This window comes from Ranitomeya imitator, chromosome 9, assembly GCF_032444005.1.
Source record: "Ranitomeya imitator isolate aRanImi1 chromosome 9, aRanImi1.pri, whole genome shotgun sequence".
NCBI lineage: Eukaryota > Metazoa > Chordata > Amphibia > Anura > Dendrobatidae > Ranitomeya > Ranitomeya imitator.
The window spans coordinates 154,409,946-154,423,091 of NC_091290.1; the positions used below are offsets into that span (position 1 = coordinate 154,409,946).

General features: G+C 53.2%; 1 protein-coding gene across 1 annotated transcript in view; it reads right to left on the reverse strand.

Moving 5' to 3' along the window:
* The window catches only part of HYDIN (HYDIN axonemal central pair apparatus protein), a 152,444-nt gene that overhangs the window by 16,344 nt on the left and 122,954 nt on the right, over nt 1–13,146 (reverse strand). The window contains exons 61-72 of the mRNA XM_069739547.1: nt 11,047–11,161; nt 9,573–9,824; nt 9,357–9,499; nt 9,068–9,283; nt 8,812–8,972; nt 6,980–7,074; nt 6,634–6,844; nt 6,085–6,309; nt 5,869–6,007; nt 3,816–3,981; nt 3,559–3,706; nt 3,274–3,481 (exon numbers count right to left, since the gene is read on the reverse strand). Coding sequence (XP_069595648.1) covers nt 3,274–3,481; nt 3,559–3,706; nt 3,816–3,981; nt 5,869–6,007; nt 6,085–6,309; nt 6,634–6,844; nt 6,980–7,074; nt 8,812–8,972; nt 9,068–9,283; nt 9,357–9,499; nt 9,573–9,824; nt 11,047–11,161 — 2,079 coding nt within the window. The remainder of the gene's footprint in view (nt 1–3,273; nt 3,482–3,558; nt 3,707–3,815; nt 3,982–5,868; nt 6,008–6,084; nt 6,310–6,633; nt 6,845–6,979; nt 7,075–8,811; nt 8,973–9,067; nt 9,284–9,356; nt 9,500–9,572; nt 9,825–11,046; nt 11,162–13,146) is intronic.

Here is a 13,146-nt window from a genome sequence, read left to right on the forward strand (position 1 = left end):
GTTTCTGTTCCCCAATCTATTTCAGGGTAGTTGAAGTCCCCCATAATAATGACTTCTCCTTGAGTCGCAGCTTCATCTATTTGCTTTACGAGGATATTCTCCATTGCTTCCATTATTTTTGGAGATTTATAACAAACCCCTATCAGTAATTTATTATTTTTTCCCCCTCCCCTTATCTCCACCCACAGGGATTCTACATTTTCATTAAATTCACCTATATTATCACGCAGGATGGGTTTTAAGGACAATTTTACATATAGACACACCCCACCCCCTCGCTTATCTGTACGGTCATTTCTGAACAGGCTATAGCCCTGCAAGTTAACAGCCCAGTCATGGCTCTCATCCAGCCACGTTTCAGATATCCCCACCATGTCGTAATTATGCTCCAACAACATTAGTTCTAATTCGTCCATTTTGTTGGCGAGGCTTCTGGCATTAGTATACATGCACTTTATGTTCCTCTCTGTTCTTCTATTTCTTAAATTATTAACTGTTCTGACCCCAACCCCCATGCCACCACCACCCCCAACTTCCTTATTTGTGCCCAGGTCTCTGTCTGCACTATCTTCCCCTCCTATAAAATGAATACCCTCCCCCCCAATTCCTAGTTTAAACACTCCTCCAACCTTCTAGCCATTCTCTCCCCCAGCACAGCTGCACCCTCCCCATTGAGGTGCAGCCCGTCCCTAGCGTAGAGCCTGTAGCCAACTGAGAAGTCGGCCCAGTTCTGCAGGAACCCAAACCCCTCCTTCCTACACCAATTCTTGAGCCACTTATTAACCTCCCTAATCTCCCGTTGCCTCTCTGGCGTGGCACGTGGTACCGGCAGTATTTCGGAGAATACCACGTTGGAGGTCCTTGCTTTCAGATTGCAGCCTAATTCCCTGAAATCATCTTTAAGGACCTTCCACCTACCTCTAACTTTGTCATTAGTGCCAATGTGCACTGTGACCGCTGGGTCCTCACCAGTCCCTCCCAATAATCTGTCCACCCGATCAGCGATGTGTCGGACTCGAGCGCCAGGTAGGCAGCACACCGTTCGACGATCCCTGTCTTTGTGACAGATTGCCCTATCTGTTCCCCTAATAATTGAGTCGCCCACTACCAGCACCTGTCTGGCCTGCCCTGCTCTCCTATTTCCCTCCTTACTGGAGCAGTCACTCCTCCGGCTTTCAGAGGACATGCCTGGCTGCAGCAGTGCTACCCCTGTACTGGCACCCCCCTCATCTGCCAACTTAGCAAACTTATTAGGGTGTTCCAGATCAGGACTAGCCTCCCTGGCACTCTTCCCTCTACCCCGCTTCCTAACTGTCACCCAGCTTGCTACTTCATTGTCCTGCAGCTCCATCCCACCATCCCCCCCCTCATCTGTCCCATTGAGCGTCTGCTCCGTGAGCAGAAGACTCCTCTCCATATTGTCTATGGATCTCAGTGTTGCCAGCTGCACATTTAGATCCAGAATCTGGGTTTCCAAATGCACAATGTGCTCACATCTCGCACAGCAGTATGCACCCTCGATCGGCTGCTCAAGGATTGCATACATGTGGCAAGATGTGCACTGGATGGCATTAACAATCGTGGAGCACATTTCCTAATGGGGATTGCACCAGACAGAACAGTTCAATAAAAAAAATAAAAATAAATACAAAGTATTAATAAAAATCAGACCACAGTTCAGTAATTCCTCCCTTGGAAACTCCCTGACTCCAAAGTCACTGAATCACAAGTCACACTTACCGCCGTCCACACTTACACTCAGCTCGCTCACACTCGCTCTGCTGAAGATTTATAGATTTTTTTTTTTTCTCTAGTTCCCCTCAACAGCAATCAACCTTGCTGTTCAAATGCACTTCCAAAAAGGACTTGAGCCCCAAACAGCTGCCCCTTATAAACCCTTAACTATGAGCCCCCACCCTAAGTTAACCCTTATGAATATAGCTATCCCCAATTCAGCAACTCACACCAATTCACACAGGTATTTGTTAAAGGCTTTCCAAATACCTCTTCACTGAATCACAAGTCACACTTACCGCCGTCCACACTTACGCTCAGGCCACACTCAGCTCGCTCACACTCGCTCTGCTGAAGATTTATAGATTTTTTTTTTTCTCTAGTTCCCCTCAACAGCAATCAACCATGCTGTTCAAATGCACTTCCAAAAGTGCACGGGGAAGGTCAATCTGCAGGACGCTGAAGGTCAATCTGCTGGACGCTGCACAGGAAGGGGAAGGTCAATCTGCAGGACGCCGCGCAGGAAGAGGAAGGTCAATCTGCAGGATGCTGTGCAGGAAGGGGAAGGTCAATCTGCAGGACGCTGACGGTCACTCTGCAGGACGCTGCACAGGAAGGGGAAGGTCAAGCTGCAGGACGCTACGCAGGAAGGGGAAGGTCAATCTGCAGGATGCTGTGCAGTACGGGGAAGGTCAATCTGCAGGACGCTGAAGGTCACTCTGCAGGACGCTGCACAGGAAGGGGAAGGTCAATCTGCAGGACGCTGCGCAGGAAGGGGAAGGTCAATCTGCAGGACGCTGCGCAGAAGAGGGAAGGTCAATCTGCATTACGCTGCGCAGGACAGGGAAGGTCAATCGGCAGGATGCTGAAGGTCAATCTGCAGGACGTTGCACAGGAAGGGGAAGGTCAATCTGCAGGATGCTGCGCAGGACAGGGAAGTCAATCTGCAGGACGCTGCGCAGGAAGGGGAAGGTCAATCTGCAGGACGCTGCGCAGGACAGGGAAGGTCAATCTGCAGGAGGCTGCGCAGGACAGGGAAGGTCAATCTGCAGGATGCTGTGCAGGAAGGGGAAGGTCAATCTGCAGGACGCTGCACAGGACGGGGAAGGTCAATCTGCGGGACGCTGAAGGTCAATCTGCAGGACGCTGCGCAGGAAGGGGAAGGTCAATCTGCAGGACGCTGCACAGGACGGGGAAGGTCAATCTGCAGGACGCTGAAGGTCAATCTGCAGGACGCTGGGCAGGAAGGGGAAGGTCAATCTGCAGGACGTTGCGCAGGACAGGGAAGGTCAATCTGCAGGACGTTGCGCAGGACGGGGAAGGTCAATCTGCAGGACGTTGCGCAGGAAGGGGAAGGTCAATCTGCAGGACGTTGCGCAGGACAGGGAAGGTCAATCTGCAGGACGTTGCGCAGGACGGGGAAGGTCAATCTGCAGGACGTTGCGCAGGACGGGGAAGGTCAATCTGCAGGATGCTGCGCAGGATGGGGAAGGTCCATCTGTGGGACACGGCAGCACTGTGCTGCCACAAATTCCCCACCTGCCCCAAGTCCAGCTCTCTGGGTTCCTGCGCAGACAGGAGGGTGATGGCGCCTGTGCTATCCTGGCACTGCACTGACACCTGGGTAGAGTGTCCTTCCGCCTTCACGTTCAGACAGAGGGGCTCAGTCTTGGTATTCACATCACAAATTAAGTTGAAATTAACTTCACCGACCGTGGATGGCAGAAAATGAAGAGAGATTGGGACCCTGACAGGAGAGAAGGTAGAGAGATGAGGTCGGCATACGTCAGGGCAAGGGGCAGCAATGGGGGGCACACGGCGTACCTGCTCAGGGGAGCGATCACTCCTTCCATGGGTCTCACAGTCAAGGAGTGAATGCAGCCCTCTGAAAAGCGAGAACTGTCTCGGAAAGCAAAGCTGAAGGGTTTCTTCTCACTGTTGATGAGACAGATGGACTTCTGCACCTCCTGCCCTGTACATGACAAGAGCGGACATGTCTGCAGCAATGACCAGGGGCCATAGCCCATGGGGGCCACCGCCCTCGAGGGCCGCACAGCAGACATACTACTCAGGGCACATACCTAGCAGAAGCGAGCCGAAGTTCAGATGTGACCTGTCCAGAGAGACCGAGGGCTCCGTGGCTTTACCAACGAGCAGGAACGGGACGGAGATGTTCTGCTCCACGATGGAGAATTTCCAGAAAGATTCGGTGATGTCCAATACTTGAGGGAGGAACTGAAACGTGATCTGTGAGGAGCAGAGGGTCCATCATTTCACAGCAGTCACCACACCATGAGGACCGTGACACTGACCGGCACACAATGGGGGCCCAGCACTTGTGATTCTTACCTCCCCCCACTCCACCGCTGCGATGTTCAGGTCAGAGGGCACGATGATGTCAGTAGTGTGGGCCCTCTGCCTGAGCAGTCACAGTGCTGAGGAGTCCAGAGCAGAGCAACGGCCGCGATGAGAGGGCAGGATTTCATTTTTTATTTATGTTTGGAGCATTATATATGGGGCCCATCATACACTGCAGCATTATATATTGGCCCATTATAAACTGCAGCATTATATATGGGCCCACCATACACTGGAGAATTATATATGGGTCCATTATACACTGCGGCATCATATATGGGCCCATTATACACTGGAGCATCATATGGGGACCATTATATATAGAGCATTATATGGGGCTCGTAATACTGTATGGAGGACTATGTGGTGCCCATAGTACTGTATGGAGGACTATGCGGTGCCCATAATACTGTATGGAGGACTAGGCCGTGCCCATCATACTGTATGGAGGACTATGCGGTTCCCATAATACTGTATGGTGGACTATGTAGTGCCCATAACACTGTATGGAGGACAATGTGGTGCACATAATACTGTATGGAGAACTATGTGGTGCCAATAACACTTTATGGAGGACTATGTGGTGCCAATAATACTGTATGGAGGACTATGTGGTGCCCATAACACTGTATGGAGGACTATGTGGTGCCCATAACACTGTATGGAGGACTATGTGGTGCACATAACACTGTATGGAGGACTATGTGGTGCACATAATACTGTATGGAGGACTATGTGGTGCACATAATACTGTATGGAGGACTATGTGGTGCACATAATACTGTATGGAGGACTATGTGGTGCACATACTGTAATACTGTATGGAGGACTATGTGGTGCCCATAACACTGTATGGAGGACTATGTGGTGCCCATAATACTGTATGGAGGACTATGTGGTGCACATAACACTGTATGGAGGACTATGTGGTGCCCATAACACTGTATGGAGGACTATGTGGTGCCCATAATACTGTATAGAGGACTATGTGGTGCCCATCATACTGTATGGAGGACTATGTGGTGCCCATAACACTGTATGGAGGACTATGTGGTGCCCATAACACTGTATGGAGGACTATGTGGCGCACATAACACTGTATGGAGGACTATGTGGTGCCCATAACACTGTATGGAGGACTATGTGGTGCCCATAATACTGTATAGAGGACTATGTGGTGCCCATCATACTGTATGGAGGACTATGTGGTGCCCATAATACTGTATGGAGGACTATGTGGTGCACATACTGTAACACTATATGGAGGACTATGTGGTGCCCATAACACTGTATGGAGGACTATGTGGTGCACATAACACTGTATGGAGGACTATGTGGTACACATACTGTAATACTGTATGGAGGACTATGTGGTGCCCATAATACTGTATGGAGGACTATGTGGTGCCCATAATACAGTATGGAGGACTATGTGGTGCACATACTGTAACACTGTATGGAGGACTATGTGGTGCACATAACACTGTATGGAGGACTATGTGGTGCCCATAACACTGTATGGAGAACTACTGTCCGGTTTCTGAGCTATTACAGAATTTACAATAGATATCACTCATGTAATGTAAGAAGTGAAATCTTTGGCATTGTACTATATCTGTATTTCTCTGCCGTGTCTGTATATCATGAATTGTGGTATGTGTTAAAGAAGCCCTGACACTCTTTCGCCGGAGGCCCACAAAAACCTGAAGCTGGCAATGCTCGGGGGGCACTTACTTATTGGCCCACAGTTGGGCACTTTACCCATAAACATGTTACCTCCATCTTCCTTTCTGCTTGGATCACACCTTCCTTGTTGAGGCAGTGGAAGGTAGGGGGATTCCGGAGACTTGGGGGGTCCTCACAGGTCCACAGGAAGGAGTAGAGGCCGTTCGTGGGGTTCACAATGTTGAACGTCCTACAAAGCAGAATTAATCTATTTCTGTGCTGAACTCCCTGGCGGACGCCCTCTCCTGCAGCCGATCACCTCTGTACCTGCTGCTCTTAGTCTGCACACCCACAGATGTGAACTCAATCACCCGCGTGTTAGGATCCAAGGTTGTCCCTGAGGGGGCCCCACGGGGTCCACACAGCTCCGGGTTGCGCCTCCCGCTGCTGATGTAATCCGAATCCTCCAGCTGGAAATGACAATAAGGGAGCAGGCTGCGTCCGGTCACCGGCAGCACCGGCTCCTGACCTCCGGGGGACATGTTGGGAATGCTGAGGGTCAGAAAGCATGACTAGTCACAGGTGGTCCTGCTGTATGATGGCTGCACATGGTCATTTCATCAGACCCCCAACTTACAGGGTCACCTGTACGCTGACACCTGAGCGGTCAGACCACATACATAGAGGTCACCGCAGACATCTGATGCCATCTTGCAGCGTGTATAGTGATATCGCGCAGGGTGTCAGCGTCCATGTCTGACCAGCGTCTACGGCACAGACATCCCCACCTTACAGAGTGTGTAGTGACAGCCGGCGCGGTCACATGTCCGTCATGTGTGGTGACAGCCGGCGCGGTCACATGTCCGTCACCCTCACCTGCAGGTCAGGCGGCCTTCAAACTCTCCGACATGTGTAGGTGAAAACTTGATGAAGAACTCGCGGTTCTTGCCGGCCGGGATTACGCTGCTCGGTGGCTGCACACTGAATGGTGAGACCTCCGCTCCCACTGGCAGCAGAGATGAAACACTTTCCAGGGAGCTGAAGGGGCGGCCGGTGCTGGGAGGGCCAGTTGCGCTGCTCGGAGGATCTGGTGATGACGCACAGCACTGGTTAGACTGCAGGAAATTATGGAGCCACCATTCTGATATGACGTATACAAGATAACAAGCACTGGCGACCTCCGGGACCCCACACTAATACTATGAGGGGGAGATGCACCTACCGCCTGAGTCTGCCGCTCCAGGGGGTCTCTGACCCTCCATGTGAACGAGCCAGGAGACCTCCAGCCGCACTGGCCCAGTGTTCTGCATGAGGAACCTGCACAGGGAGATCAGTCAGCTGCGCCCGGCTCTGCCTCACCCCACTATCTCCGTGCCTCTACCTGATCCCACCATCTCCGTGTCTCTGCCTCACCCCACTATCTCCGTTCCTCTGCCTCACCCCACTATCTCCGTGCCTCTGCCTGACCCCACCATCTCCGTGTCTCTGCCTCACCCCACTATACCCATGCCTGCCTGACCCCACTATCTCAGTGCCTCTGCCTGACCCCACTATCTCCGTGCCTCTGCCTGATCCCACCATCTCCGTGTCTCTGCCTCACCCCACTATCTCCGTTCCTCTGCCTCACCCCACTATCTCCGTGCCTCTACCTGATCCCACCATCTCCGTGTCTCTGCCTCACCCCACTATCTCCGTTCCTCTGCCTCACCCCACTATCTCCGTGCCTCTGCCTGACCCCACCATCTCCGTGTCTCTGCCTCACCCCACTATACCCATGCCTCTGCCTGACCCCACTATCTCAGTGCCTCTGCCTGACCCCACTATCTCCGTGCCTCTGCCTGATCCCACCATCTCCGTGTCTCTGCCTCACCCCACTATCTCCGTTCCTCTGCCTCACCCCACTATCTCCGTGCCTCTGCCTGACCCCACCATCTCCGTGTCTCTGCCTCACCCCACTATACCCATGCCTCTGCCTGACCCCACTATCTCAGTGCCTCTGCCTGACCCCACTATCTCCGTGCCTCTGCCTGATCCCACCATCTCCGTGTCTCTGCCTCACCCCACTATCTCCGTTCCTCTGCCTCACCCCACTATCTCCGTGCCTCTGCCTGACCCCACCATCTCCGTGCCTCTGCCTGACCCCACTATCTCAGTGCCTCTGCCTGACCCCACTATCTCAGTGCCTCTGCCTGACCCCACTATCTCCGTGCCTCTGCCTGACCCCACTATCTCCGTGCCTCTGCCTCACCCCACTATACCCGTGCCTCTGCCTGACCCCACTATCTCAGTGCCTCTGCCTCACCCCACTATCTCCGTGCCTCTGCCTGATCCCACCATCTCCGTGTCTCTGCCTCACCCCACTATCTCCGTTCCTCTGCCTCACCCCACTATCTCCGTGCCTCTGCCTGACCCCACTATCTCCGTGCCTCTGCCTCACCCCACTATACCCATGCCTCTGCCTGACCCCACTATCTCAGTGCCTCTGCCTGACCCCACTATCTCCGTGCCTCTGCCTGATCCCACCATCTCCGTGTCTCTGCCTCACCCCACTATCTCCGTTCCTCTGCCTCACCCCACTATCTCCGTGCCTCTGCCTGACCCCACTATCTCCGTGCCTCTGCCTCACCCCACTATACCCATGCCTCTGCCTCACCCCACTATCTCAGTGCCTCTGCCTGACCCCACTATCCCCGTGCCTCTGCCTCACCCCACTATCTCCGTGCCTCTGCCTCACCCCACCATCTCCGTGCCTCTGCCTCACCCCACCATCTCCGTGCCTCTGCCTCACCCCACCATCTCCGTGCCTCGGCCTCACCCCACCATCTCCGTGCCTCGGCCTCACCCCACCATCTCCATGCCTCTGCCTCACCCCACCATCTCCGTGCCTCTGCCTCACCCCACCATCTCCGTGCCTCGGCCTCACCCCACGATCTCCGTGCCTCTGCCTCACCCCACCATCTCCGTGCCTCGGCCTCACCCCACCATCTCCGTGCCTCGGCCTCACCCCACTATCTCCGTGCCTCGGCCTCACCCCCCCTATCTCCTGTCACTCACTTGTACACGCGTGTCTGATACAGGAGTGTGTCCCTGAAGTGCACGGGTTCACACTTGGCCGTGACCTGGGCATAATCCACGATGGCAGAGATGAGCAGCTCCACGTCTCGGGGCTCGGCATCGAGCAGCATGTGAGCGGGCTCCGGATCGGTCTCTATAACCTGCACACAAACATGGGGGCCACAACCTCTAGCTGATCCATCCATCCTCTGGAGCGACAGCAGGAGCCGGGCCCTGGACGACAGCCAGGACTTACCTTCTTCTTGCGGTGCTGGCCGGCTGACCCCTTACCACCGTCCACCCAGGACACCGTCCGCATTCTGTCATCCCAGTCAGGCACCTGATCGGGGGGACATAGGAAGGAGATCCGGGACACCCGGCACGTCACCCGAGACCTGTGCAGCGCCACAGCCACGTCTGACTTCAGGGAGACGGTCACGTCTTTGGCGCAGCCAGCGTGAATATGTCCCACCTGTTGGCAGATTTGGCAGTGAAGCCTGTGCTTAAAGGTGCAGCGGGATGTTGTGTGACACCATGACACCAACCTGAGGGGAGAACTCCAACGGGATCGCCGACGGCCACTCAAACCTCATGGCGTCGGAGTGGCTGCGGTTTGTCATCGTGAAGGTCACCTGGAATTGATGTCCTATGTGGCAGTCACCAAAGACGATGTGCTCGGTGCGGGCGGCTGTAAGACATGTGTCGTTACGTATGTGGAGGTGCAGACCAGGGTGGTGCGCGGTGCCACGGCATCATCCCACCTTCCACCAGGTCATCCTCCAGCGGCCCCTCCAGGGGCACCAGCTCTCCGGGGCTGTGGATGTTATCTAAGGTCAAATCCTCCATGTAACCTTCTCCCACCAGCTGTACGCAGCTCTTCTCATACTGATTGTCCAGCACGGACACAAGCAGAGCACCCCCATAGCGCAGAGCCTCCTGGGGGCAGAACAGCACCTCGAATTCTGCAGCCTCCCCAGGACGTAGGATCAGCGAAGCCGTGTGAGCGCGGAGCCCTGTGAGAAGGGGGAGAGGATGAGCATATGCCGCACACCTGTACTCCGCCTGGAGCCGCGCCACACACCTGTAATCCGCCTGGAGCCGTGCACTATACACCTGTCCTCCGCCTGGAGCCGCTCACCTGTACTCCGCCTGGAGCCGTGCACTATACACCTGCACTCCACCTGGAGCCGTACACCTGTACTCCGCCTGGAGCCGTGCACTACACACCTGTACTCCGCCTGGAGCCGTGCACTATACACCTGTACTTCCCCTGGAGCCGTGCACTACACACCTGTACTCCCCCTGGAGCTGTGCACTACACACCTGTACTCCCCCTGGAGCCGTGCACTACACACCTGTACTCCCCCTGGAGCTGTGCACTACACACCTGTACTTCCCCTGGAGCAGTGCACTACACACCTGTACTCCCCCTGGAGCTGTGCACTACACACCTGTACTCCCCCTGGAGCCGTGCACTACACACCTGTACTCCGCCTGGAGCCGTGCACTATACACCTGCACTCCACCTGGAGCCGTGCACTATACACCTGCACTCCATCTGGAGCCATGCACTATACATGTGTACTGCGCCTGGAACCGCACACCTGTACTCCGCCTGGAGCCGTGTACTACACACCTGTACTCCCCCTGGAGCCGTGCACTATACATCTGTACTCCGCCTGGAGCTGTTCACTATACACCTGTACTCCGCCTGGAGCCGTGCACTATACACCTATACTCCACCTGGAGCCGTGCACTATACACCTGTACTCCACCTGGAGCTGTGCACTATACACCTGTACTCTGCCTGGAGCTGTGCACTATACACCTGTACTCCACATGGAGCTGGGCACTATACACCTCTGCCTGGAGCCGCACACCTGTACTCCACCTGGAGCCGTGCACTATACACCTGTACTCCGCCTGGAGCGGTGCACTATACACCTGCACTCCACCTGGAGCCGTGCACTGTACACCTGTCCTCTGCCTGGAGCCGCACACCTGTACTCCGCCTGGAGCCGTGCACTATACACCTGCACTCCATATCTGTACTCCGCCTGGAACCGCACACCTGTCCACCACCTGGAGCTGTGCACTACACACCTGTACTCCGCCTGGAGCCGTGCACTATACACCTGTGCTCCGCCTGGAGCCGCAAACCTGTACTCCGCCTGGAGCCGCGCACTATACACCTGCACTCCACCTGGAGCCGTGCACTGTACACCTGTACTCTACCTGCTCCTGATTGCTCCAGGTATCCCATCTCCCTCCAGGCCGGGTAGATGCACTGAGTGTTGGGCTTTGGTTTTAAACAAAATGCTTGTCCGTCTTCTGGCAAATCAATGTTCAGCTGAGGAAAAAGTCAGTGATTACTAGCAAGGTCCAGAGTGTGCAGGCGACATGCTGGAGAGGAAGTCAGAGCAGGAGCGATGTGCTGCAGAGAAGGTCAGGGCGGGAGTGAAGTGCTGTATAGGATGTCAGGATGAGTGCGACTGTTGTGAATTCTGTGGCTGAATTCACTCCTGTGGTCACAAGTGGTACTGCAGCTTCTGAGCTTCCTCCCTCAGGTGTTCTGGTGAGCTCGTTAACTGCTTCATTACTTAACTCCGCCTGATGCTGCTATCCTTGCTCCTTGTCAATGTTTCAGTGTTGGATCTGAGCTTCTCCTGATTGTTCCTGTGACCTGCTGCTCTGTATAGCTAAGTGCCTTTTGCTTTTTTGTTGCTTTTTTTCTGTCCAGCTTGTCTTTTGTTTTGCTGGAAGCTCTGAGACGCAAAGGGTGTACCGCCGTGCCGTTAGTTCGGCACGGTGGGTTTTTTTTGCCCCCTTTGCGTGGTTTTGCTTTAGGGTTTTTTGTAGACTGCAAAGTTTGCTTTACTGTCCTCGCTCTGTCCTAGAATATCGGGCCCCACTTTGCTGAATCTATATCATCCCTACGTTTTGTCTTTTCATCTTACTCACAGTCATTATATGTGGGGGGCTGCCTTTTCCTTTGGGGAATTTCTCTGGGGCAAGTCAGGCCTATTTTTCTATCTTCAGGCTAGCTAGTTTCTTAGGCTGTGCCGAGTTGCCTAGGTAGTTGTTAGGCGCAATCCACAGCCGCTTTTAGTTGTGTTTAGGATAGGATCAGGTGTGCAGTCTACAGAGTTTCCACGTCTCAGAGCTCGTTCTTGTATTTTTGGGTATTTGTCAGATCACTGTGTGCGCTCTGATCGCTAAGCACACAGTGTTTCTGGATTGCCTTCATAACACCTGTCATTAGCAAACATAACAGTACAAGGAGCCTAACTAATGATTCTCAATAGAGGGAAAGAAAAAGTTCTGACATCATTTTTTTTTTTTTCTGCTCTGTGTTCACTTTTTTTTTTCCCCTAGACATTTGGGTGATTCTGGACACAGGTGTGGACATGGATATTCAGGGTCTGTGCTCTTCAATGGATAATCTCGTTATAAATGTACAAAAAATTCAAGATACTATTGATCAGAAATCTATGTTAGAACCAAGAATTCCTATTCCTGATTTGTTTTTTGGAGATAGAACTAAGTTTCTAAGTTTCAAAAATAATTGTAAGCTATTTCTGGCCTTGAAACCTCATTCTTCTGGTAATCCTATTCAACAGGTTTTGATTATTATTTCTTTTTTGCGCGGCGACCCTCAAGACTGGGCATTTTCTCTTGCGCCAGGAGACCCTGCATTGAGTAGTGTCGATGCGTTTTTCCTGGCGCTCGGATTGCTGTACGATGAGCCTAATTCAGTGGATCAGGCTGAGAAAAATTTGCTGGCTTTGTGCCAGGGTTAGGATGATATAGAAGTATATTGTCAGAAATTTAGGAAATGGTCAGTACTCACTCAGTGGAATGAATCTGCGCTGGCAGCTTTGTTCAGAAAGGGTCTCTCTGAGGCTCTTAAGGATGTCATGGTGGGATTTCCTATGCCTGTTGGTTTGAATGAGTCTTTGTCTTTGGCCATTCAGATCGGTCGACGCTTGCGCGAGCGTAAATCTGTGCACCATTTGGCGGTACTGCCTGAGGTTAAACCTGAGCCTATGCAGTGCGATAGGACTATGACTAGAGTTGAACGGCAGGAATACAGACGTCTGAATGGTCTGTGTTTCTACTGTGGTGATTCCACTCATGCTATTTCTGATTGTCCTAAGCGCACTAAGCGGTCCGCTAGGTCTGCCGTCATTGGTACTGTACAGTCCAAATTCCTTCTGTCCATTACCTTGATATGCTCTTTGTCGTCGTTTTCTGTCATGGCGTTTGTGGATTCGGGCGCTGCCCTGAATCTGATGGATTTGGATTATGCTAAACGTTGTGGGTTTTTCTTGGAGC